This window comes from Gekko japonicus, unplaced genomic scaffold (assembly GCF_001447785.1).
Source record: "Gekko japonicus isolate JY-2015 unplaced genomic scaffold, Gekko_japonicus_V1.1 scaffold3252, whole genome shotgun sequence".
NCBI lineage: Eukaryota > Metazoa > Chordata > Lepidosauria > Squamata > Gekkonidae > Gekko > Gekko japonicus.
The window spans coordinates 132231-156990 of NW_015170992.1; the positions used below are offsets into that span (position 1 = coordinate 132231).

The 24760-nt window shown below is 45.0% G+C and overlaps 1 protein-coding gene across 1 annotated transcript in view; it reads right to left on the bottom strand.

The window, feature by feature from the left end:
- Positions 1–1181: 1181 nt before the first annotated feature.
- The window catches only part of PLCD4 (phospholipase C delta 4), a 31020-nt gene continuing 7441 nt past the window's right edge, over positions 1182–24760 (bottom strand). Inside the window, exons 6-14 of the mRNA XM_015418992.1 lie at positions 22460–22604; positions 19559–19711; positions 16928–17092; positions 15621–15777; positions 13820–13936; positions 11475–11650; positions 10140–10275; positions 8412–8561; positions 1182–1579 (exon numbers count right to left, since the gene is read on the bottom strand). Coding sequence (XP_015274478.1) covers positions 1476–1579; positions 8412–8561; positions 10140–10275; positions 11475–11650; positions 13820–13936; positions 15621–15777; positions 16928–17092; positions 19559–19711; positions 22460–22604 — 1303 coding nt within the window. The 3' untranslated portion in view covers positions 1182–1475. The remainder of the gene's footprint in view (positions 1580–8411; positions 8562–10139; positions 10276–11474; positions 11651–13819; positions 13937–15620; positions 15778–16927; positions 17093–19558; positions 19712–22459; positions 22605–24760) is intronic.

The window sequence follows — 24760 nt, forward strand, 5'->3', positions numbered from 1 at the left end:
CCAGCAAGACGTGTGTCGGAGCTGAGAGCGTTGTCAGTTAACAAGGAGTTGTGTATCTTCCATACGGACAGGGTTGTGTTACGGCCGGATCCAGGATTCATTCCTAAAGTGAATTCGGTATTCCATAGATCAGGGGAGTTGGTTTTACCAAATTTTTGCCCTAATCCTGTTCATGACAAAGAGAAGGAACTCCATTGTTTGGATGTACGTAGGGCTTTGAGTTTTTATATTGATAGAACACGACAAAACAGAAAGTCTGAATATTTATTTGTGTCTTTCAGGAAAGCCTCTATGGGACATCAGGTATCCACTGCGACTTTGAGTCGGTGGATTAAGGGTTGTATTATTTTGGCGTATAAGGCCAGTGGGTTGCAACCCCCAGAAGGGATTGTGGCTCATTCTCTGAGGGGGGCAGCGACGTCAGCTGTATATACTGCATTTCCGTCTTTGGAGGTGATCTGTAGGGCAGCCTCTTGGCGGTCGGTGCATTCCTTTACAAGACATTATAAGGTGGACAAATGGGCCTCGGCTGAGGCGGCATTTGGCCGTAGAGTCCTGCAGCAGGCTTTGTAGTCTGTCTGACAGTTGGCCTCCCTTGGGGCTAGCTTTTTAAAGTCCCAATAGTACGGAATGTCCCGCTGACCGAACCACTGGAGAATGGAAGATTTGTTTCTCTTACCGTGAAGCTTCCTTTCTCGGTGGTTCGGCAGCGGGACATTCCGACCCGCACAGTTGCGAGGGGTTTTCTGTCAGACGGGTGTGCGGAGACTGTTGCAGGACAATTAAGGGAAGGAAACGGGTTGATTGCAAGGTTGAAAGTTTCTTGAGTGGCAACAACTGTGAGTTCTGTTTGAATATAGTTGCTATGCTCATTTTTGCATGTGTAATAAAGTTTTGGTTTACCTTTCAAGTTGAGTTCTCTTTTGTGGGAGAAGTGGTCTTTCTATTAACTTTCAGGTGAGGTGAGGGCTCGTGAATGACCTGGGGAAGTACAGGAGGATAAGCGAACCTCACTGGGATCAAAGACCGGAGCCGACCCTGCAGGAAGGGGCGGAGCTTATCCCAATAGTACGGAATGTCCCGCTGCCGAACCACCGAGAAAGGAAGCTTCACGGTAAGTGAAACAAATCTTCCAATTTCCAATATACAGCAGCCTAACTTGTCCTTGGTGCATAGGGGAGGTAGATTTAATAACTGAACCATAGCAGTAAACAGACTTGGGTGGTATGTCTTTCTGAAGTATTCCATAATCTGTGCAAACCACAATATAAAAAAATAGCAAAATTATACAAAAAATATTTTAAAATAAATAATATAGTAGTGCAAAGTAGCCTCTTTTCTCCAGTCCAGTTCATCCTAGGAACAGTAGAAGAAGGCAGAGTGGTATGATGTCTTTCCACAAAGTTCTTGTCCAACCTTCCCTCACCCACTAGTGGGAGAGGGCGGAGTTGCATTCTGAGAGGTAGCGGTGTGATCTAGTCTATCTCAGTGGACAAGTCAACCATCCGGATGTGAACAAAAAGGGATGCTGGTGGGACCCCTGTGCCATCCTTGGAAAGAAGGTGGATGTGGCGGTATCCTGTATGGAAGAGAGAAACGAACAACATATGAGCTTGCTTTATACCGAGTCAGACTAGTAGTCCCTCTAGCATGCTCCATCGTTCCTACCTTGCTCCATGAGATGAAAAGTATATAAAGTGATCCTGAGACGATCGCATGCAAATAGTGAACTCCGTAACTTCCACTATTATAAAAACAGAGGCAATATCTTTACTTGTCTCTATAAACTGCTTCCTGCCTGGTGTCCCCAGCCCCTTTTTGGACTTCCATAAATTGTACTCTGCTGCCGATTTCATGCATGTTTCTCTGAGCAGTTTGGTCACTTGGGGATGAGAACAGAAAGCTCTGCAGCTTGACCTGGGAACCGCCGTAATAGACAAGATTCAATTTCAATAATGTGCTGACAGTTTAAATACCAAGGAAGGGGAATAAACCTGAGGATGGAATCACACAAAGGTTTTTCATTGCACAAGATTACTTTTAGCCATGCTGGTGACTCATACTGTGAGTTCTAAGAAAGGACTGATCTCCTTTGGAATCACGAGCAAAATGGAGTGCAGCAGCCAGCTGTACATGTGTACTTTGTGTTGGCATAGTAATTAACACAGCAACAGTGCACAACCTGATTAAAGAGTAGATAAAGATTTATTTAGGAACTAACATACTTGATAGGAAAGAGGAGAGACAGAGACAGGTTCCTTTCTACATCTTTAGCTGAGAGAGAGAGTAGAGGAGTGGAACTTCCGAGAAGAAAAAGGAAATTGTCCTAAGAATACCAATCTGGAAATAGACAAGGAATTACACTTGGCAGGAGAGAGAAAGTGCTGTCCTCACTATCCTATCTAATTGTCTTCTTGCTGCCCTCTTCAGGGTCTTCTTCTCTTCTTCTTTGTACACCAGACATTGTCTTTTCAAACACTCCTTCTCAAGGTCTAGTGTACAAAGTCCACAAGATTAATCTTCTTACGTAGACTTTCAAACTGTTCTTGAGAAAGTGGCTTGGTGAGTGTGTCTGCAATCATTTCATCTGTAGGATGGTATTCCAACTCAACAAGCCCTTCTTGCATATTTCTTACTAGGTGATGTTTCACATCCATGTGCTTAGTTCTTGAGTTGATCCTCTCTGCCTGTGCATGTTTTATGCACCCTTGGTTGTCTTCAAAGAGTTATGCTGGTTTGGGTTCCTCTATCCCAAAGTCTTGCGTTAGTTGCAGTATCCATTTTAGTTGTCTGCACGCTTCTACTGCAGATACATATTCAGCCTCAGTTGAGATACATCAACAAACTACAAATACACTGTAATAATAAATAAATCAAACTTAAGGTAATTAAAGTTGTGTGTAGTAGTATTTGTCTATTTTGTGCAATTATTCCAATATGGGGTGGCCAAACTGTGGCTCAGGAGCCACATGCGGCTGTTTCATACATATTGTGCAGCTCCCAGCAGGGTGGCTGGGGAAGCGAAGGGGAAGCTTGCCTCCCCGATCGGTCTTCTCTTCCCCTCCTCGGATAGGCTTGAGGTGGGGGGGGGGAGCAGAGAAAGAAAGCAACTTTAACTTAAAATGCATTCTCAAAGCTCCCCCCCCCCAATTGCCAGCCAGCTTGGAGAAGGCATTTGTCTCTATAAATCCCTTCTCCAAACCAAGCTGGCTGGCGGGGAGGCTCGGGGACACATTTAAAGTTAATGTTGCTTTCTTTCCACCACTTCCTCCCTCCCTCCCCCTGTTTATTTGCTTTCTTTCCACCTTTCTCTCTCTCTCTCTCTCTTTTCCCCCCTCCCTCCTCCATTTATTTGCTTTCTTTCCATCTCTTTCATTCTTTTCACCTTTCTCCCTTCCATTCTCTCTTTCTCTCTTTCTCTTCCTTCCTTTCTTCCCCTTCCTCATCTATTTGCTTTCTTTGTTTCTCTCCCTCTCTTTCTTTCCACCTCTTTCATTCTTTCTTTCCACCTCTCTCTCTCTTTCTCTCTCAGTCAAATAAATATCATTAGCAAACAAATAAATATTGGACAAATAAATATCATTATCAATATCTGTTTCTACCCTTTTTGTTTTTATTTTTGGCAGTCTCATTTAATGTTAATAAAACACAAATGTGCATTTTTTTCAATAAAAACGTGTAATATTTGTTCATGTCTTGCGGCTCTCGAACATCTGACATTTATTCTATATGGCTCTTATACATTCATTTACAATTATACATACAATGTAGAAACAATTTTGAAACATAATATAAATGGTCAAGAATCATCACACAGAATTAACAAATCATAGTAAGAAGAATCTCAAAGAATCAACAAAGCATAGCAGGAAGAATAATCAGAGTCATCAATCATCAAGTATGAGACATCACAGAGTCATCAGTCATCAAGTATATATCATCACACGAGGATCCCGGGTAAGAAGTCACTCGTTTCACTAAACTTCTTCAGTGAAACCAATATATGTATCTTACAATTATTTTCTTCAAATTATATAAGGTGACAATTATTCCAAAAATAGTCCTGTAGTAGTTTGCAGAATCTTTTGTATGGGGTACCAGTTCAGAAATTAAGAAAATAACAGGAAGTTAACCCAAACCTTCTAATGCTGGTATTACCTCCTGTGGATACATATTCAGCTTCAGCTGAGGATACAGCTACAGTTTCTTGCTGACTGCTGCTCCAGCTGACTGCTCTGCTGCCACAGAAGAGTAAGTGTCCACTGGTTGACTTTCTGTCTGTAGTATCTTCTTCCCAGTCTGCATCCATGTATCTCACTAGTCTGGGATCATCACTTGGTGGCAACTTTAGTTTTAGATGTTCAGTGCTAATAGCGCAGGTCTTTTGCAGGTCTTTTGACTGCATTCCAGTCACTTTTGCTTGGTGATTCCATTGTTCTGCATAACATGCCCACAGCTGTTGTGGTATCAGGACGCGTCAATGTGCTTATGTCTTCCAGCTGCTTCTCTGTATTGCTTGTTGTCAGTCAGAAGTTCACTACTTCCTTGCTGTTTCAGGTAGTTCGTTTCTGTAGGAGTACTTGCTGGTTTAGCTCCTTTCATATTCATGTAGTCAGAAATTCTAGGATTTTCTTCTTCTGGTTGAGAAGATAGCTTCCATCTTCCTCTCATTCTATTTGTATTCCAAGATAGTAGATGTTTCCTAATAGTTTCACTTCTACTTCTTGATTCACATGCTGAATTATTTCATCGCAGTTCTCCTTGTCTTCATGTCATAAAATCAGGTCATCCACATAAGTCAGAATGTAAGTCCATTTGTTGTCTCCATATCTTGAGTACATGCAATGTTCTGCTTGCCTTGTTCAAATCCTTCCTCAGTTAGCACTTGATGAAGTTTCTCATTCCAACATCTTGCAGCCTGTTTCAGTCCATAGATGCTCTTTTGCAGCTTATACAGGAGTTGCTTGTCTTTGGATTGTTCAAATCCTAGTGTTTGTTCCAGGTAAACATCATCTTTTATTTCTCCATGTAGAAAAGCAGTCTTTATGTCCAGATGTTCCATATGCATCTTCCTTGCTGCTGCTATGCTCAAGGGCATTCTTACTGAAGTATGTCTCACCACTGGTATGAAGGTTTCATCGTAGTCTTCTCCATACTTCTGAGAGTATCCATTAGCAACCAATTTGGCTTTGCATCTTTGGGTTTCCCCTTCTGCATCATGCTTGGCTTTGAAGATCCACTTTCATCCTACTGCTTCCCTGGAGGCAGTTCTATAAGTGTCCATATTTGGTTCTTGATCAGAGATTCATTCTCATATTCTGCAGCTTTTCTCCATTTTTTGCTTCTTTTTCAGGCATTCTTACTATGCCTTCCCATGTGGAAGGTTCAGGTATTGCTTCTGCCTTTGCTAGATAAGAAAGTCTTCTAGGTGGTACTCCTGTGTTTGATCTGGTTGATCGTCTGATATTGCAAGCCCTTCTGGCTATTTAGGTTCTGCAGGTGTGTCATACGTGTTGTCCATTGTGCTCAGATGTACTGTTTCTGTTTGCTGTGCTTCAATTTTCTCTGTTGGTGTAGATTCACATTTATCTACTTTCTCCATGTTGCCCGATTTCTCCTTTTCACCAGTGTACACCACATTGCAGTTTTTGACTGTTGCTGTTTCTGAGTTGAGGATTCTGTATCCTTTGCATCCCAGGGTGTAGCCTACAAAAATGCCTTTTTCTGCTCTAAGATCCATCTTGGTCTGCTTTTCTTTAGGCATGTCAATGTAGGTGTCAGGTTCCACAGCCAACAACTGAGTACACGCTTCATGGAAAGGTTATACTTTATTGAAGAGCTATAGATGCATTAACAAAAGCACTGTTAAGAATGGCGTCGCTTCTACAAGCATAATGGGATATAGGGTATTCGTATGCACCCCACCTTCCTTAGGCCAATTAGCCACATTCCCGTGCGTGGGAGAAGGAGCCCCAGGCCGTTAGAGCTGAAGCTGAGAACCGAAAGCGCTCCCACGGTTCCCTAGAATCTCAGACACAACACCCCACCTGCAAGGCCATAGATAAGCGAGCATTACAGAAGCTGAAAAGGAATGCAGCAGTCCTGGCAAGCAAGCACCCCACCCCCAACTCTTATGACAGCATAGCTGACAGTAGGCCTTTGATCCAAACACTTTTAGATTAATCAAGCTGGGTTTGTGCCAGTTCTACAGTTCAAATGGTGTACTACTGGCACCTTTAGTAGGTAATCAGTGTTGATTGCTTCTCCCCAGTACTTGTCAGGTAGCTCTGCCTCAAAGAGCATACATCTAGATATTTCAGTGAGAGGGTGATTTTTCCTTTCTGCTATACAGTTCTGCTCTGGAGTGTATGGGACTGTAAGCTGATGCTCTATTCCTTGTTCAGTCAAATAATTATTCATGTCTCGATACTTCCGGTTGATGGCGGCATGCTAGCAGACTCACCTCCTGGACCTCCCGGGGGTGAAGCTGCGCTCCAGCTGAAGAAGGGGGGTGCAGGCTCATGACTCCCCCAGGGACCTGGCTGAAGGGACCCTGGCCATGGAGCTTTTGAGAGGTTGCCTCTTCGATGGCGTAATGCCGGAGAATTGAGGCACCTCTCCGCTCTGACGGTTCTTCGTGCTGAGAGACCGAATGGAGTAAGTGACGCTGACCGGAGCAAGTGCAGGAGATCGAGCGTTAGAAATTGAGTGTAAACGAGGTCCGTGGACCGATTATGAACGTGAGTCGTTTAAGCACTGATTAAAAAGAAAAGAAGCTCCCCACCCCATGGAACAGAAGATAAGGCGAGTGGGGGAGGGACGTCTCCCATGCGCACATACTTTAGAGCGATTGAGGGGGGGAGCGGAAGTATAAACGGTTAAAACTGCTAAGGAGTACTTACCAAGGCGAGTGCGAGCGTTTAAGCGCATATTCAGAGACTTTCAAAAAGTTTGCAAAAGTAAACAAAGAGAAAAAGATGGTGGGGAAGAGACAGAGAAAGAGAAACATCTGAAATCGAAAGTAACTGAGAGCCCAAAACCAGAAGGAGCCAACGAGCCGGCAAAGACTTGGGCAGACTCCATGCGCCACCTGCTGGACCAAATGAATAATCTCAAAGAGCAGATGCTCTCCGTGAGCCTGTCTATCAAGTGACCATGCTGTGCACCACAGGAGATTGCCATCCTTGTTCCTTTGTTCTCACCTGCTCATACCAAGAGCCTTTGGTGACCTTTCTACCTTTAAGCAGAGATCCTCTTAATCTGGGTCACCATAACCCCTGTTTGAAGAGTAATTAACACAGCAACAGTGCACAACCAGATTAAAGAGTAGATAAAGGTTTATTTAGGAACTAATATACTTGATAGGAAATAGGAGAGAGAGGTTGTGTTCATACTGGCAGTTTGGCCCAATATAGGCACATTTTACAAACGGATTAAACGGGCAGGATCACACAGCGACATCTGTCAGGCATCCCCCAGGCGTACTCACCCCGTCAGAGGATGACTTGGAGCCGGGTTAAAAAGCCACCACCTCCAAAGTGGTGTTTGTGTTTCCTCGCACATTCATTGCACATGGCCGGATGTCTGAACACGGGGGAACGCGCGCAGAATGGATTTGGCAGTGTGAACCTGCAGATCCGTTCTGTCACTACACAGGCGGTTTTTTAAAAGACTTGCCTATGTGCACATGCATGCGCATGTGCACTACGCACACACATGGTGTTTGAAATTTTTTTGCAGTTCGCCACAATAATGTGGAGGCTTTACCACGGGATGTCTCTGTGGGTAACCCACAGCAGGTTGTGCTGTGTGGCTGATATATCCCACTACACTTTAACCCAGTTCAATTAGAGGCGGCACTATATTGCGCCAAGCCGCCAGTGTGATCACAGCCAGAGATAGCTTCCTAACTACATCCCTGGCTGACAGAGAAAGTAGACTGAGGGATGGAACTTCTGAAAAGAAAGAGGAAATTGCCCTAAGAATAGCAATCTGAAGACAGACAAGGAATGACACTTAACAGGAGAGAGAAGGTGCTGCCTTCAGTATTCTAATTATCTTCTGGCTGTCCCCTTCAGGGTCTTCTTCTCCCTACACCAGACATTGTCTTTTCCTACACTCTGAGGGGGAGCAAGTTCTGTCAGATTCCACTGTTGTGTGTGGGGCTGCACTATTGGCACCCTGTAGTGCTGCCATTCGATGTTGTCAAGTAGCTACATTCTTTTTTGCAGGATATAGCTTACATATACCTCCTCATTCTAAACAAGTATTCTTCCCTGTTTGATGCCGACTGTCTTTTCAATTGCTTACTCTCACAGAAGAAAACAGATCCTCAGTTACTGGTGGGATACTCTAGTAAGGCAATCCTGTGTTAGCCTCATGTAGCCAAGGTACTGAAACAAGATACTCACCTGCTTTGACACTAGTAAGAGGAATTGTGTACTGCCCCACAAAGTCATTCCGCGATGCCTTGTCATAGTCTTCCACCACAAAGCGCAGAAGTGCCAGCTCTGGTACCCTCACTTGGAAGTCAAGAGTCTCACCCCATTGTGGGTTAAACCCTGTCAGGGAAAAAAGAAGGCTGGTATGAATGTGGGAATCTCAGTGTCTCCTTGTGCTTTCCCACAAGCCTCTCTCAGTCTCATACAACTTTCTTCCATAGTACCAGTTTTTAGCTTCCTACCTATCTAGGGTTGCCTGAAGAAAAATGTCCTGTCCTGTCAACAAAGGCTTAATAGGGTTTTGTTTACCAGGTGATACTCACTTCCATGTCATGAAAAGCTTCAGCTGCCCATTTCTATGCATTTAGCCTCTCTTAAAGGGCCAGGACACTTTTCTCCAGGCAGTCAAAGAAGAAGAAGAGGTCGAGGAGGAGATTGGATTTATACCCCACCCTTCATTACCCAAAGGAGTCTCAGAGTGATTTACAATCCCTTTCCCTTCCCCTCTCCACAACAGACCCTCTGTGAGGTAGGTGGGGCTGACAGAGTTCTCTCCAGAACTGTCCTTGAGAGAACAGCTCTGAAAGAACTTATGACTGACCCAAGGTCACACCAGCAGCTGCATATCGAGGTGTGGGGAATCAAACCCGGTTCTCCCAGATTAGAGTCCATGCTCTTAACCACTACACCAAACTGGCTCTCTTACCTAACCATTTCAATTTCACTTTCCAAAGAACAAGAGGGGAAAGCTGTCAATTTGTAACATCCATACTGAATGTTTGTCTTTTGCCTGTGCAGGTTCTTAAAGCTTGGATATGGCTTTGGGTAGAAGTCAGAGTGTTCTTGGCCCGAGGGTCACAGCCTAGAAGCCAGCAGAAAGATTTCCTGGCAGACACAATGAGGGAATATTTGCTTTGGATTTGGAAGGCTTCCCCCTTTCTTTGTTTGTACTATATTGTGCTTTTATGTTTTTGTTGGGAGCCACTTTGTTCTCTATTTGGGGAGAAAGGCAGGATAAAATGAATACAGTGAAGTTTCACAGAGAGGAGGAGGAGATTGGATTTATACCCTGCTCTTCACTTGAAGTCTCAGAGCAGTTTACACTCTCCTTTCCCTTCCCCTCCCCTCCTCACAGCAGACACTCTGTGAGGTAGCTGGGGCTGAGAGAGCTCTTCGAGAACTGCTCTTGAGAGAATAGCTATGACCAGAACTTGTGACTGACCCAAGGTCACACCAGCAACTGCATGTGGAGGAGTAGGGAATCAAACCTGGTTCTCCTAAATTAGAGTCTGCACTCCTAACTACTACACACCAAACGGGTCAACACTTGTCCCAGACTGGGAATTTAAGAGAAAGGGTGTTCAGTTGTCTTTTCATAGCTCCAACCAGTTTGCCCTGCACTTATTCCTCCACTACTACAATTCTTGCCAAAAGTTTGAATTCTACCAAAATTAAAATACTAAGGTGAAAATCAAGCAAGTTTAATAAATACAAAAATTATATTTCCATGATTTAATCTCAGGGTAGAATTTACTTTTCTCCATGTAGATTTTGGATGACTTTCACACAGATTTTACTCATCCATCTTGAACAAATGACGTTTTATTGACTCATGAGATGTCACATTTGTTAGGTCAACTGATAATCCCACCAACTGTCACTTGGCCTAACTGTTATTTATGCCAACTAATATTTTACCATTGTTTTCTATGTATTTGGTCTCCCGCTTGGCACTATCAGCAGGGATCCCATGTATCTCTACCCGCACCAGTGGATCCACAATGGAACCTTCTTTGCTATTGAGCACTTTGGGGAGCTGTTGTCCACTAATCACCTGGAGGAGGAAAAGATTGTATGAACATGAAAGAGCAGACAAAACCCCATGTGTAAAAGCCGAAATGCACATCAACAGCTCTACATTTTGTATCCTGTGCCATGGGAAATGGTGGTCTGAAGCAAAGAAGGATGGACACGATTTTTTTTGTCTTTAAGGTGCTGCTGGACTCTTGCTCTTTTCTAATGTAGCAACTCAAAGGAACTGAGAAATCACTATTTATTTGCCCAGCGTTCCAAGCACAAGTTACCCAACGACACTTCACCCAACCGCAGTGGAGAAAGACACCTGAGCAGCTGGAATGAAACAGACGTGTGGAAGGGATGGAGCCTCCATTTGGTTCGTTTCCCACTTGGAATCATGCACAGTTTCTAAGCAAGGACATGGATAAAACGTTGAAACAAGTTTCCACTCAGCAAGGGACTCAGTTTGCCATCATGCATAATCTATTGGTCTTTAACATGAATAATGAATACTGCATAAATACTTTATTGCATTTTATATTGTAATTGTTCTGAGCCTTAGAGATAAAGCAGGCAAAAATGGTTTTTAAAAAAATCAGGAAGGGGCCAGTGCTTAGTGGTAGAGCACATGTGGATGCTTCCAATTCAGCAACTGCAGTTTATGACATTCTAAGGTGGTGTACAACCTAATAAAATCATATGAAAATTATTAACAATAAAATTAGTAAAAAATAACCCATAGTAATTCAATAAAATAAAATTCAGTAAACAGCAGGGTAGATAACAAAAATAAGGATCAAGAAACCAACAAAATGCTAGTTATAATAGGATAATTGTGGTGGAAAGTGCTGTCTCATCACTATTGACTTATGGTGACCCTGTGGGGAGGGGTTTTTTGAGGCATTCAGAGATGGTTTAACCATTGCCTGCCTCCATGCCATGACCCTGGTACTCCTTGGAGGGCCATATACTAGCCAAGGCTGACCCTGCTTAGCTTCCAAGATCTGATGAGATCAAGCAAGCCTGGCCTATCCAGATCAGGGCAGGATAACTGAGACAGGTTAAATTACTGGCATTTCTAGTATAAAGGCGAGGGAGGAAGGGAGACCCCAGTGGACAACACTGAGCTAGAGAAACAGTGATCTAATATAAGGAACCTTCAAATTTCAAAAAGTCCCTCTGTGAACTCCCCAAGATATGGTTAGAAAAAGCATGAGTGACAGGTTCATATATTACCTGAATGGCTAAGCTCAGAGCACTGTCACCCCTACTTTGGGGGTTTTCAGGGCTGAAGGTTGTCTCTGTATCCTTCATGAACCTTGGTTTCAACACATAGCCACAGTGGCCATTTTGACTGAACAGCCCATCATACAAGTCCATCTCTGTACCAGCCGTCTGAAAATTCAAGGCCACTGGAAGGAGAAGAAACAGGAATGACTTTCGGACCAAAAGCAATGGAGACAGAGACCGAGTCCGCAAAAACAGTTGTTCCACCCTCGGTCTCTCGTTTCCCCCAGCTGTACTGCTCAATTTCCCACAATTTGCTGTGTGGCCGCATTTTGACCCACATCTCCCCCCCGATTCCCCTCGTGTCTTCTTGATCCTTATTTTTTAGGATCAAGAAGACACAGGGAAAATCGGGGAGAGATGCGGGTCAAAATGCGGCCGCACAGCAATTTGTGGGAAATTGAGCAGTACAGCTGGGGGAAACGAGAGACCGAGGGTGGAGCAACTGTTTTTGCGGAATCAGTGAGAGATGAGATCAGAGATACTGCTAGCCCTTCCATGCAAGGGCCAAGCTGCTCATTACAGGGGAACATACAAGCATTGCCAACTTACATCTTAGGGCTGCCAGCCTCCAGGTAGTTGTAGCCAAAAAACACACACCAGCTCATAGACTGTTACACTGTAAATATTTTACTCAAAGAGTAAAAGTCATGCTCCCAATTATTCTTAAAGAAAAAGAGTTGTTTATAAAAGGCTTACAAAAATTGTCTAATTTGTGGACAATAATTCATTCATATTGAAGCAGCACACTAAGGCAACACATTAATAAACAGCCCCGCAACGACGGACCCCGGTTGGTACTCGTTTCCCTCAGCTTCTTCAGGTCGCAATCTGTCAGGTGCCCTGAAGCTCGTCGGCTCTGTGGCTTCCTGCATTCGACTATGCTGGGCTGAGAATCCGGGAAGCCACAGAGCCCATTTAAATTTTAGACTTTATGGTTTGTTTTGAAAATTATTGAGCTTTTGGGCTCCTGTATTTGGGGAGACAGTCCATAACAATGGGAACCGGCTCAGAAGCCAGCTGGAATATATCAGAATCGGGGGGGGGGGGGAAAAAAAATTTCTTTAAAAATAATTGGGGGTTTAAGAATAATTGGGAGGGTAACTTTTACTCTTGCGTCTATGAACTGTTTGTGGGTTTTGATTTTGTTTTTGTTTTGCTACAGCTTATAAATCACCATATTTCCATTGTTGGTTACTCAGCCTCCAGGTGTTGCTGGGAGATCTCCTGCTATTACAGCTGATCTTCAGGGAAGAGAGATCAGTTCACCTGGAGAAAATGGGCACTTTGGAAGGTGGCCTCTATGGCACGATGTGCCCCATTGAAGTCCTTCCCTTCCCCAGACCCCGTCCTCCTCAGTCTCCACCCTCAAAATCTCCAGATATTTCCCAAACTGGTCCTGGCAATCCCAATCTCCATCCAGGGCAGGGACTCATTAACATAATAGGCCACACCCAACAGTAGGAACTCATTAGCATATTGGGCCACATCCCTGACAGCACCGCTTATTAGCACATTAGGCCGCACCCCCATGTTACCAGAAGTGTGGTCATCCACCCACACCCACCTTTTGCTCCTTATTCTGTTTACCTTGTTTGTTGTCAAAACCCAGGGCCTTTTTTTGTAGCAGGAACTCCTTTGCATGTTAGGCCACACACCCCTAAACGTAGCCAGTCCTAATGAGTTCCTGCTGTTGGGTGTGACCTATTATGCTAATGAGTCCCTGCTGGGCGTGGCCAACTCGGGAGCCAGCCGGAACTCCATTCCTGTGCGTTCCTGCCGAAAAATAGCCCTGCTCCATAGTAACATGCAGCTAAAAAGAAATACATGCACATATACACAGAGAGAGACATCACCGCATCAGCGTTTTCCTGTCCCCCATGCCATTTCACTGGTTGCTTCTTAAACCCACAGCCCAAACCCTGACTCCCATCGTCCTATGTCAACTGTTTGAATGCTAGTTTTATTTGTAAATCTGAAGGCAGCAAACTATGCCATTTTAAAATGGGAATCTAAACTTCTCTGGCGATACTAACTGATCCCCTGAAGTTTTAAGTTGGCAATGCTCATGTATAGTCAGTTGGGGATAGCTGGAATGGTTGATATTATCGCCTGCTTAGTGTTAAAAGTCCTCCCACCAGAGATGTCCTCACAAAGGTTCTGAGCAGGCCAAGTGAATTGCAGAATGGAACTTTCTGCTCTACAGACGTTTGGCAAGGTGATAAAGGAGCTTAATCAAAGTTGAGAATGACTTTTCTTCTTTAATCTCCCTGGTGCGTGCGCTTCATGCATACCCATCTGGCACCCCACATTCCACATGTCCTGGGGGTTATAATTGGACGAGTCGGCTCGGATCCCGCTGGGATAGATCCGTGTCAGCTGCCGGGCATTATGGCGCACAAAGTCATTCCCTGCAGGAAGCACAGCAACAGTTAGAAAACCAGGACTGCCCTATGCCGTGAACTAGGTGGGAAGGCATTTGGGTTTGGACTCTGGAGGGCTTTCCATTACAGCTGTCATTCAGGATCTTCCTGGCAAAAGCCTAACCCAGAACTGAACTAACATGAATAAGATGCCAAGCCCCAGAATGACATGAATATAAAACAGATCAACTTCTTCCCTACAGAGCAGGGTTTCCTGCTCCAAGGTGGGAAATCTGGCGGAAGAGCCTGGGGAGTACAGAGTTTAAGGAGAGGAGCGACCTCAGCAGGGTATAAGGCCATAGAGTCCACCAGGGCTTTTTTGGTAGAAAAAGCCCAGCAGGAACTCATTAGCATAATAGGCCACACCCAACAGCAGAAACTCATTAGCATATTAGGCCACACCCCTGACTGCAGCTCTCATTAGCATATTAAGCCGCATCCCCATGTTACCAGAAGTGTGGTCATCCAGCCACACCCACCTTTTGCTTCTTATTCTGTTTACCTTGTTTGTTGTCAAAACCCAGGGCCTTTTTTTGTAGCAGGAACTCCTTTGCATGTTAGGCCACACACCCCTAATGTAGCCAATCCTAATGAGTTCCTGCTGTTGGGTGTGGCCTATTATGCTAATGAGTTCCTGCTGGGCGTGGCCAACTCAGGAGCCAGCCGGAACTCTGTTCCTGTGCGTTCCTGCACAAAAATAGCCTTGGTCTTGTCACCAGTGACATACCCTTAAGAATATTTTCTAGTTCCGCAACATTATTATCACACACTTGGTTTGTTTGTTTGTTTTATTCTTGTATTTTCTTTTCTGTTTGGTTCAACAGGAAACACATTCCCGGGGTAACAAAGAATAAAACTCAAGCACGGGGACTGAAGGAATGGGTGTTCAAAAAGGATGGGCTTAGGGATCAGGATGTTGATGGCACGTTGTCTTACGGCACCATTATTCATGTTTTTTAAAAGGGATCACTGTAGGTCCCTGTATTTGGAGAAGTTAACCAGCCTGGAATTAAGATTGGCTTTTACAGCTTTAAGATTTCAATCCATGCCCTCCTTGATCAGGACTCGACGTTTCTTTGGTATCCCTACCCCCCTTAGTCTTTGCCTTTGTGATATGGGGGAAGTTGATGATATTGTACATTATATTCTGAGATGCCCGTGGCATGAAGCCCTTAGGCTAAAGTACATTATCCCTATTATTCTGCAGCGTAATGGACTCTCCGATCTGGATCTGGTCATATTTTTACTCTCAGACCTTGACCACTATGTCTCTAGCAGAATGGCGTTATTTGCCTTAGCAACAAGGAAAATCAGAATGAGTTTAGTATTTAACACAAAGTAGAAGTAGTATAGGAATATACTGATATTTTTCTATTGTCTACATTACCAGGCCTCTGCAATCTGGAGACCGGTTGTCATTCCAGGAGATCTCCAGGCCCCACCAGGAGGCTAGCAACCATACTACAGAGAGAATCAAGGAAATGAGTGACTGAAAAGGGTGGACCAAAGAGAAAGAAATGGAAAGTTCTTTTCCACAAGTGCTGCTCTGACCATGCTAAATAGGACCCATGCTAAATAGGACCTTGATCTTTGGGATAGTCCCATGTGCCCAGCTGCGCCCTGCACCCACATTTCTTGCCTGCACACTGGCCCTCGTTCTCAAGTGTCTTACCAGCCTCTCTGATGAGTTTGCGGGCCTTGGATTCTGTGAAGGATGACATCTCATAGGGCTTGTAGTGGGTACGGGAGTGTTGGAAGCTAGAGAAGGGCACACTCTTGCAGTAGATAATGCAATCTGAAAGCTCCTCGGAGAGGGACTGCTTGGATTTCTGTAAAGAATGTGATTGGTAAGTTATATGTACGTGTGCATGCAGAGTCAAAGGAGAGAAGGGGAAAGATATGCTTGTTATGGTGGGAATGCTCTGAGAGATGGCTGCCTTACAGATCCCCTGATGAAACCGCATGTGAAACGTTTAGGGATCTTCCAGTGATACATAATAAAATGTCTTTTCCCACTGCACATCCCCCCCCTTCTTTGACTCTATTGTCGCATGCCTCTTTTCTGCACTTCCATAACTCTCACATGAGGTTATCCTCTCTTTTTCTGGTAGGGTTCTCTAGTGTTATCTGGTACATGGCTAATGGAAATTCAAAAATGAGATTTTTCCTGGCATGGAGTTATTGCATCTGTCAAATTTTTGTCTTTAATGTAGCTGGTGATTTAGGATGGTATTCCAATAATATAAAATAAAACTGGCTCTTGTTTGGATATTACAGGTTACAAGATAGGAAGGAAGCCGTTTTTAGCTTCCTAGATAGAATTGGTGACTCCAAATCATTTAAAAATTGTATGGAGGAGGAGGAGGAGACTGGATTTATACCCTACCCTTCACGAGTCTCAGAGCAGCTTACAGTCTCCTTCGCTTCCTCTCCCCATAACAGATACCCTGTAAGGTAGGTGGGGCTGAGAGAGCTCTGAGAGAACTACTCTTGAGAGAACAGCTCTGAGAGAACTTTGACTGAACTGAGGTCATCCAGCAGCTGCATGTGGAGGAGTAGGGAATCATACCTGGTTCTCCATATTAGAGTCCACCACTCTTAATCACTACACCAAACTGGGGTATGAGCAAGTTTGTCTTATCTTCACAATGGGTTTTGGTGGCCTCTAGAGAATCTAGATTCTAGAGAATCTAGAGTAACAGCATTCCGTGCGCCTTGGTGTTTAGTCATACTGGCCACATGACCACGGAAACGTCCTCGGACAGCGCTGGCTCTTCGGCTTTGAAACGGAGATGAGCACCGCAACCCTAGAGTCGGATTCGACTGGCTTTCAAGCAAGGGAACCTTTACCTTTACCTTTTTAGAGAATCCCCAGAGCTCATCCCCCCCCCCAGACTACCATGTATGTAGGAGTCTTCAGCTGCTTTCCCCCAGTTGGCACTAACTAAAAAGAGTCATCTGCCCAGGATATTCACATACCTTCTCTTTCTTTTTGGCTTCATTGCGCAGCATTTTCTCCTCTTCCTCTTCTTCTTCCTCCTCCTCGGAATCCTCTCCCTCAGGATCCTCATCTGGCTGCCCATTCAGAGAATCCTCCAGGTACCCAATCCTTTTCCCCTTTAGAATAATCTTGCCTCTCAGTTCCTGTGTAGGGACACAGAGCCAGTAGCAGGGCAGAAAGTGCGCTTTTCATCATGGGGAGGGGATTCCCCTCTTTCCAACAACTCTATCTCAGTCCAGCAGCCATTTTCTGGTGAGTCTGCCAGTAAAGCTGCAGTAAAGCTGTCAATCCCTCTTCTGCTTCTAGCAAACATCCTTCTCAATCAGTATGCTGATGCACTGAAACTAGATGATCATTATTCTAGTACCCCAATATAGATCTGTAGAATTCATAGAATGTTTGAGTTGGAAGGGACCTTGCAGGTCATCTAGTCCAACCCCCTGCACTCTGTAGGAGCATAGCCGAAAGGCAGCCCTACAACATACCCGAAAGATGGTCGTCCAGCCTCCGCTTGAAAATGTCGAGCGAAGGAGCATCCACCACCTTCCGAGGCAGTCTGTTCCACTGCTCAACCACTCTTACAGTTAGGAAGTTTCTCCTGATATTTAGCCGGTAACGACTCCCTTGTAATTTCCACCCATTAGATCTAGTCTTGCAATCCGGAGCAAGATCTGCTCCATCTTCTACATGACAGCCCTTCAAATACTTGAAGACTGGAATCATGTCCTCTCTAAGCCTTCTCTTTCCCAGGCTAAACAGACCCAACTCTTTCAGCCTTTCCTCCTAAGACTTGGATTCCAACCCTTTCACCATCCTGGTTGCCCTCTTCTGAACATGCTCAAGCTTGTCAACATCCTTCCTAAAATGTGGTGCCCAAAACTGGACACGGTACTCCAGGTGAGGCCTGACCATAGCAGAATAGAGTGGAACTACCATCTCCTGTGATTTGGACACAATGCTTCTGTTAATGCATCCTAAGATTGCTTTAGCTTTCTTTGCAGTCACATCGCACTGCAGGCTCATGTTTAGCTTGTGATCAACCAGAACACCCAGATCCCTTTCACATGTGCTGCTGTCAAGCCAAGTCCCTCCCATTCTATATCTATGCCTTTTATTTTTTGTACCTAAGTGTAGGTCTTTGCATTTCTCTCTATTGAAATTCATTTTAATTGTCTCAGCCCACTGTTCCAGCCTATCTAGATTGTTTTGAATCCTGACTCTGCCTTCTTCAGAATTAGCAACCCCACCCAGCTTTAGTGTAGCCTTATTTGGAATACTCTGCACAGTTCTGGCTACTGTATCTCAAAAAGGATACTGCAGAAGGGAAAGGGGCAATCAAGATGACTAAGAGGCTGGAGCATCTTACCTATGAGGAAAGACTAAAGAGACTGGGACTTCCAAGCTTAGAAAAAAGATGACTAAGGGGGACATGGTAGAGATTTATAATATAATGCAGGGGTCATTTCCTGCAGGAGCGCACAGGAGCGGAGCTCCGGCAGTAAAGAGCCCAGGGGGCGGTCACATGCAACAAGCCCCACCCCCTGCTCCCAGCAGCCCTCAGCAAGAAGCAGCCAGGTAAGTTGCAGAGCTCCCCCCCGGTCCAAAACAGTCCAGTGGCACTTTTAAGACCAAGGTTTATTCAGGTACAAGCTCTCCCTCCTCTGTGAGGGACAGATCTGCCCGTTCCCCCCCCCCCAATAGCTAGCAATCCAAAACAGTCCAGTGGAGCCTGAGCGGTGGGTGTTGCCTTCTGACACACTTCCGGTGATGTCAGGGGGTGTGGCATATGCAAATAAGTTATGCTAATGAGTTGTGCTAATGAGCTCCTGCACCTCTTTTTCTATTAAATGGCCCCTGATATAATGCATGGGACACAGAGAGTGGATAGGTTCGGGACAGATAAAAGGAAAAAAATTAATCAATGAGTGATTAAAATGTGGGATTCACTGCCAGTGCATGTAGAAAGGGCCATAAGCAAAGATGGCTTTAAAGGGGAATTAGAGAGATTCATGGAGGGGAGGCCTATCAGTGGCTACTAGTCATGGTGACTAAAGGAGCCTTCATATTTAAAGGCAGTATACATCTGAATACCAGTCCCAGGAGGAAACACTGGGGAAGGCCTTGGTCTCTATGGCCTGCTGTTGGCCCTCCAGGACAACTGGTTGGCCACTGTGTAAGACAGGATGCTAAAGGTCTGATCCAGCAGGGCTCTTCTTAAGTTTATATGTTCTCCATCTCTCACCACAAATTTATTTATCAAACTCCTTAGCTGCCCCCATACATCTCTCTCTGGCCTTGGCATCTCCAGTGTAAACCAATCCTTCCATTTCCCCTATTGTCTCTCTAAAGTTCTTATCAAACATTTTAAAAAAAATATAATTCCCACAAAAACTCCTTTTGAACTCACTTCAATAATTTTACATGTCTTAATCCTAGATCCCCTCATTTTCCTCATCTTTGACTTCTACAGCTACCATTATTAAAGGTTCAGGCAGATAAAGGATGCCAGGACATACAAAAGCTGTTGAGTTGGGCCTGTCTCCTGTAATTGTGATTTGGCTACTGAAGGTTAATCTGAGAGAATTCCATCAACCACATTATATCCCTACCTCAGGTGAAGGCAACTGCACAGGGACTCGTCCATCAATGGTGGTGATGAGGAGCTGCTCTCCCAGAATGCTTTTCAGCTGCTGTGCCATGGCATCCTGCTGCTCTATGCTGCAGTGGTTCTCGATGGACAGGATGATGGGGTAATCAGATACCTGCAAGACCAAGCTCACAAGGAGATGATTGAAGCAATGATAGTCCAAGAGCTGAACACAGAGCACAGGAACAGAAAGAAGGCAACGACAACACTCCAAAGGCTACTCAGAACTGAAGAACATTCCAGAGGGAGAGTAAGTCGCCATTACATCCATGATATATTGGTGGGGAATAGACAGTGGGCGAGGGAATGAAGTCATTGCTAGGATGTGTCAAATTACAATACTGGGTTGGATCCCATGGTCTGTCAATGAGAATAAAGGATGACAGGACAACCAAATGGGTTGGATCCTGTGATCTGTCAGCAGGAAGTATTCTCAGATGATTGCTGTATTTCCCCCCTCCCCAACAGCCATTTCCGGCCCCAGAAAAGTGTACTTTCTGGGTTGCAGGAACCTAGTGATCAATAGCCCACATGGACCATGAGGCTGCAATGTAGAGGGGGAAGGGAATAAACTGTCCCTTTTGCCTTTTCTGTCAGGGCAGCACCACATATAGGAGAGAGAGAGAATGGTGTTTTTCACTCCCCTCTTTCTACTGCAGCCTCACAACCCACACACAGACCCTGTGACCCCATGAAATGGCTGCTGGGGGGGCGGGTGGAAGCAGCAATGATATGCTATTCTTGTGTATATGGATCACAGGATCCAACTCATGGTTGTGCCCCTAAGCGCAACTACAGGTTAAGATGCGATTAATGGGCAAATGGAAATGTACTGAGGCATTTATAACTTTGTCATACAGTTTGAAGAACAGGGCAACCAAGATGACGAGGAGGTTGGATCTCCGATGAGGAAAGGCTACAGAATCTGGGACTTTTCAGTTTTGAAAAGAGAGGACTAAGGGAGGGGGGATATGACAGTTTACAAAATTCTAAATGGGGTGGAGAGAGTTGACAAAGAGACATTTTTCTCCCTCTCCCAAAACACTAGAATTCAAGGGCATTCAGTGAAGCTGATGGATAATAGGTTCAAGATGGACAAAAAGAGATACTACTTTACACAAAGAATGATTAAAATTGGAAATTCGCTGCCAGAGGATGTAGTGACGGCCACAGGAATAAACAGCTTTAAAAGAGGATAGACCGATGGAGGATTCGTCTATCAATGGCTACCCATCACGGTGACTGAGGAGAACCTCCACATTCAGAGGCACAGTCACTGAATCCTAGAGCCAGGAGGCAACCTCAGGGGAAGGCCTCAGACTCTATGCTCTGTTGTTGGGCATCCAGAGGAAATGGTTGGCCATTGTGTGAGACGGGAGGCTGGACTAGATGGAATCACAGAATCACAGAGTCGGAAGGGGCCATACAGGCCATCTACCCGTCTCAATGCAGGATCAGTCTAGAGCATCCCTGACAAGTGTTTGCCCAGCCGCTGCTTAAAGACTGCCAGTGAGGGGGAGCTCACCACCTCCCTAGGCGGCTGACTCCACTGTTGCACAACTCTTACTGTAAAAAATTTTCCCTAATATCTAGCCGGTACCTTCCCGCCCTTAATTTAAACCCATTATTGTCTCTAAAGATGCGAGGATCTGGCAACCCTAGATCTGGGTCTCTACCCACAGCAGGCAGTAGCCTCTGCTGGCTCCCCAGTACCACCACCTTGGCCAAACGGGCATGCCAGATTTACTTATATATTTACCATATGGCAGAGTTATATACAGGAAGCAAATAATAATAATAATATAAAATACATAACCAAGTTGATACAATGGGTATGCAAACCAATCAGGCACTCCCCCTAAATACTAATATCTAAATTTTTGATCCACTCAATCACAGCTGGGGAGAGTTCGAAGAGCCCTGTCACATCTCCCTGGAAAGCGCAATGCTCACATTCCTGTGACAGATGGAAAATAGTCTGGAGGGCTACACCACATTTGGGTCCTGGTATTTTGCTCCATTTAAACAACAGGTCTGCACAGCTGCCAAAGCCTGATTGCTTTCTATTAGCCATCTTCTATACCTTATGTGGCAAGTCAAATCCTGTGGGCTTCTCATTGGTGTTTATCAGGCTATGGATATCGGGTGGGACTGATCGCATCCATGTTTGCAACCATTCATCAAAATTTTGTGACTGCAGGTTTTGTGCAGATCTTATTGCTGGGTATTGGGATCTTAGTCTGGATAGGCCTGCATCCCCCATATCTTTGCGGATAGGCAACTCTCTGTTTTCAGTGATCTTTCTATATTCAAGAAGAAGAGGATCTTGTCTCCGGAGATGCGGGTGAGCGATGTGGTACAATGTGGATAGCCAATAGGTCAGAGTGGGTTTAATACATTCGCTGATGGTTCTCATTGTTGTATTGAGTTGGACATCAACTTTGTGGACATGGGGACTGCTGAGCCACACTGAAGCGCCATACGGAAGGTATATTTCATGCCAGAAATGACATGAGACTGCTGATACTAGAAACTAGAATGGGCATGCAACTCGGAGCCCTCAGAAGTGGATGGAGATCCAAAGGCAGCCCTCAGGCTAGAAATGTTGCCTAGCCCTGAGGTAGATGAATGATGGAAACTCTGCTTTAGAATTCTCCACCCGCTGCAACATGGCAGACCTCATTCCAGTAATGGGACTGTCAAGGGTCACCTGTCCATGTTCCATCTTGACCACACACATCTTCTCCCTTTTGACGCTGTACAGCTTTCCCTTCATGGATCCTCTGCCAGTCTACCCTAGTGATCCCTCCCCTCTGGCAGATGAAAGCTACTTGCCCCTGGTTACAGAAGAGCCCCAATCTACCTGGAAGGCATATTTCTCAACAGTTGACACTACTTCACGGAAGGGAATCTTGGAGGTGAAAGTATGGCCATGGTAGACGATGGGCTCCCCATTAGGTCCATCCCAACAGTCCACTTCCAGGCACCGGCAGCCACGCTTCAGAGCTCTGCAGGAGGGAGAAAGCAATTCATGAGTCCGTACTGCCTTGCCAATGTATGGGAAATACTTTCAGCCGCTAGCCTATAACATGGGAATTTGTCCATTCACAGCTTACTGGTTGACAAAGACTTATTTTGTGCACCTGAAAAACAGCACTAATTGCACCTGGTAGCTCACTAGTTTGTCTGCCTAATGCTTAAGAAAAGGGCAATTAACTGTTGGCTAAGGTAGTATAAAAACAGAGCTTTCCGTTGGTCCTTCAGCTATAGGGTGAGCCCAGCTTTTTCACAGCTTTGCAGCTTTGGCAACCATGCATGCTAACAAATCAAATGCCAAGTCAGTCATCAGTCTTGTTCCTTTCCTGTGTTTTAAGTGGTATTTCAGAATTTCTTGGGGTTTTGGTAAAAATGCAGCGTCAAATCTAATGCCTTTATTTGTTCATTTGCAATATCAATTTAAAATGGAAACTTTTAAAAGTACATTTTTATAAAAGGAGTAGGGTTGTAGTATTAATGTCTATGAAAAAATTAAGCAGTCTTATTGTTCTGGAGTCTAGTTTTATGGCTTGTTGTGTACTCTTTATTATACTATTTAACTTTGTTATCTGCTTTGAGTCACAGTGAGAAAAGTGGACTATAAATGGAATGAATAATGGAATATATTCCATATAAATGGAATAAATTAGACCAAGTACTGCAGATTCTGTGTGACATCACAGGGAGCTAGCTACCGGAACCCTGCACAGCTAGCTTTTCATTTATTTATTTAAAAAAATGCAAGTCCTGAATCCCACTTTTCTAGTTACAAACAGCAACTCAGGGGGAGCATACAATGACTTCTGCTTGAAAGTCGCAGAAGTGTTTTAAAAGAGTGTGTGTCACGCTCGGGCTGGAGGGAGGGGTCGAGTCGGCCGTGGATAGGATCCAGGTTCTTGAGCTGAATGACGGTCGGTCAGGTTTGCCTCAGAATTGTTGTTCGAGTTAAATGCCCTCGTCCACAACAGGGGTGGTTCGATAAATGAGTCCGAGTGGATCCTGGTCCTTCCTCTCTGTCGGTTCTTGAACCCACACATACTCCTCCCCGGCTTCACCTGTCTCTATCTTTTATTTGTTCAGCATCAACACCTGTTCCACCCACTACCCACTTCTTAAAGCAACCAAGCCACCAGCCTGGGCTCCAGGGGATGTTGTTCCTGTTTCCCCACCCTGCCTCCAGCGGTTGTGTCCCTGACGTCCTGCCCAATCTGCCCCGCGTCCTCGCCCTCCTCCTTTCTTGGGGGCTTCACCCCTCTGTGGACGTATGGCCAGTATTCCGGGATCTGCTGGGAAGGGTCTAGGGCTGGGTCCCACCTGCTGGTGAGAGTTGACAGGGTGGGTTCCTGTATAGTCGGGAGGGGGTTGGCATCGCCCTCCTGACAGTGTGATAGACAGTGAATATGGTGAAGCTGCTTACAGCTGAGCCCCACAGTCCTATATAAAATTTATATTCACCCTACATGTGGGAAGCAAACAACATCAGTACTTTCATTATGCCCTTATAGCACAATCAGTGGCCATTTTTTCCAACAGAGGCTCTTCTGCCTTTAACACTAGCATGAGGGTGAGAATTGCAACGGGAACTTTTTCCCCTTGCTCTGTCCATGAAAAAAAAGCAGTATCTGTAGGGCTTCTCAACATTCTGCAGCTGTTAAAGTTACAGGAGGTTCTACTGGGAAGGAGGTGGCGTTCCTGAGTGCTATTTCTGCCCTGCAAGCACCTTGGCTACGACTGCAGGACAGACTAGAGGGAAAATGCAGGAGACTGAAGTAACATGAAATTTCAGGTATTTGTGGATTGCAGAGTTTGAATGTGCACTGAATGCTGTAAACGTGTGTCTTCACTTGCACAGTATTCTAGGCAATTCTGTGTTACGCCATGGGAAGGGGTTATGTGCCTCCTTGCAGGGACTTTGAGGATGCAAGAACAAAATTCAATCTTGACAGGGGCCTATTATGCACAGGTGTTTTGCCTCGATTTCACCATCCATGTCCACCAGGTTTTCTTTTTCGTTCTGCATTTTTTCTCCCTTCAGCGCTCAGTTCACTTTCTGTTCAGTGTTTCCCTGGGTATTCTAAGAGTGCTTTTGTGCCGTCCCCCCCCTTGCTTTACTTCCAACCAAAGGTAA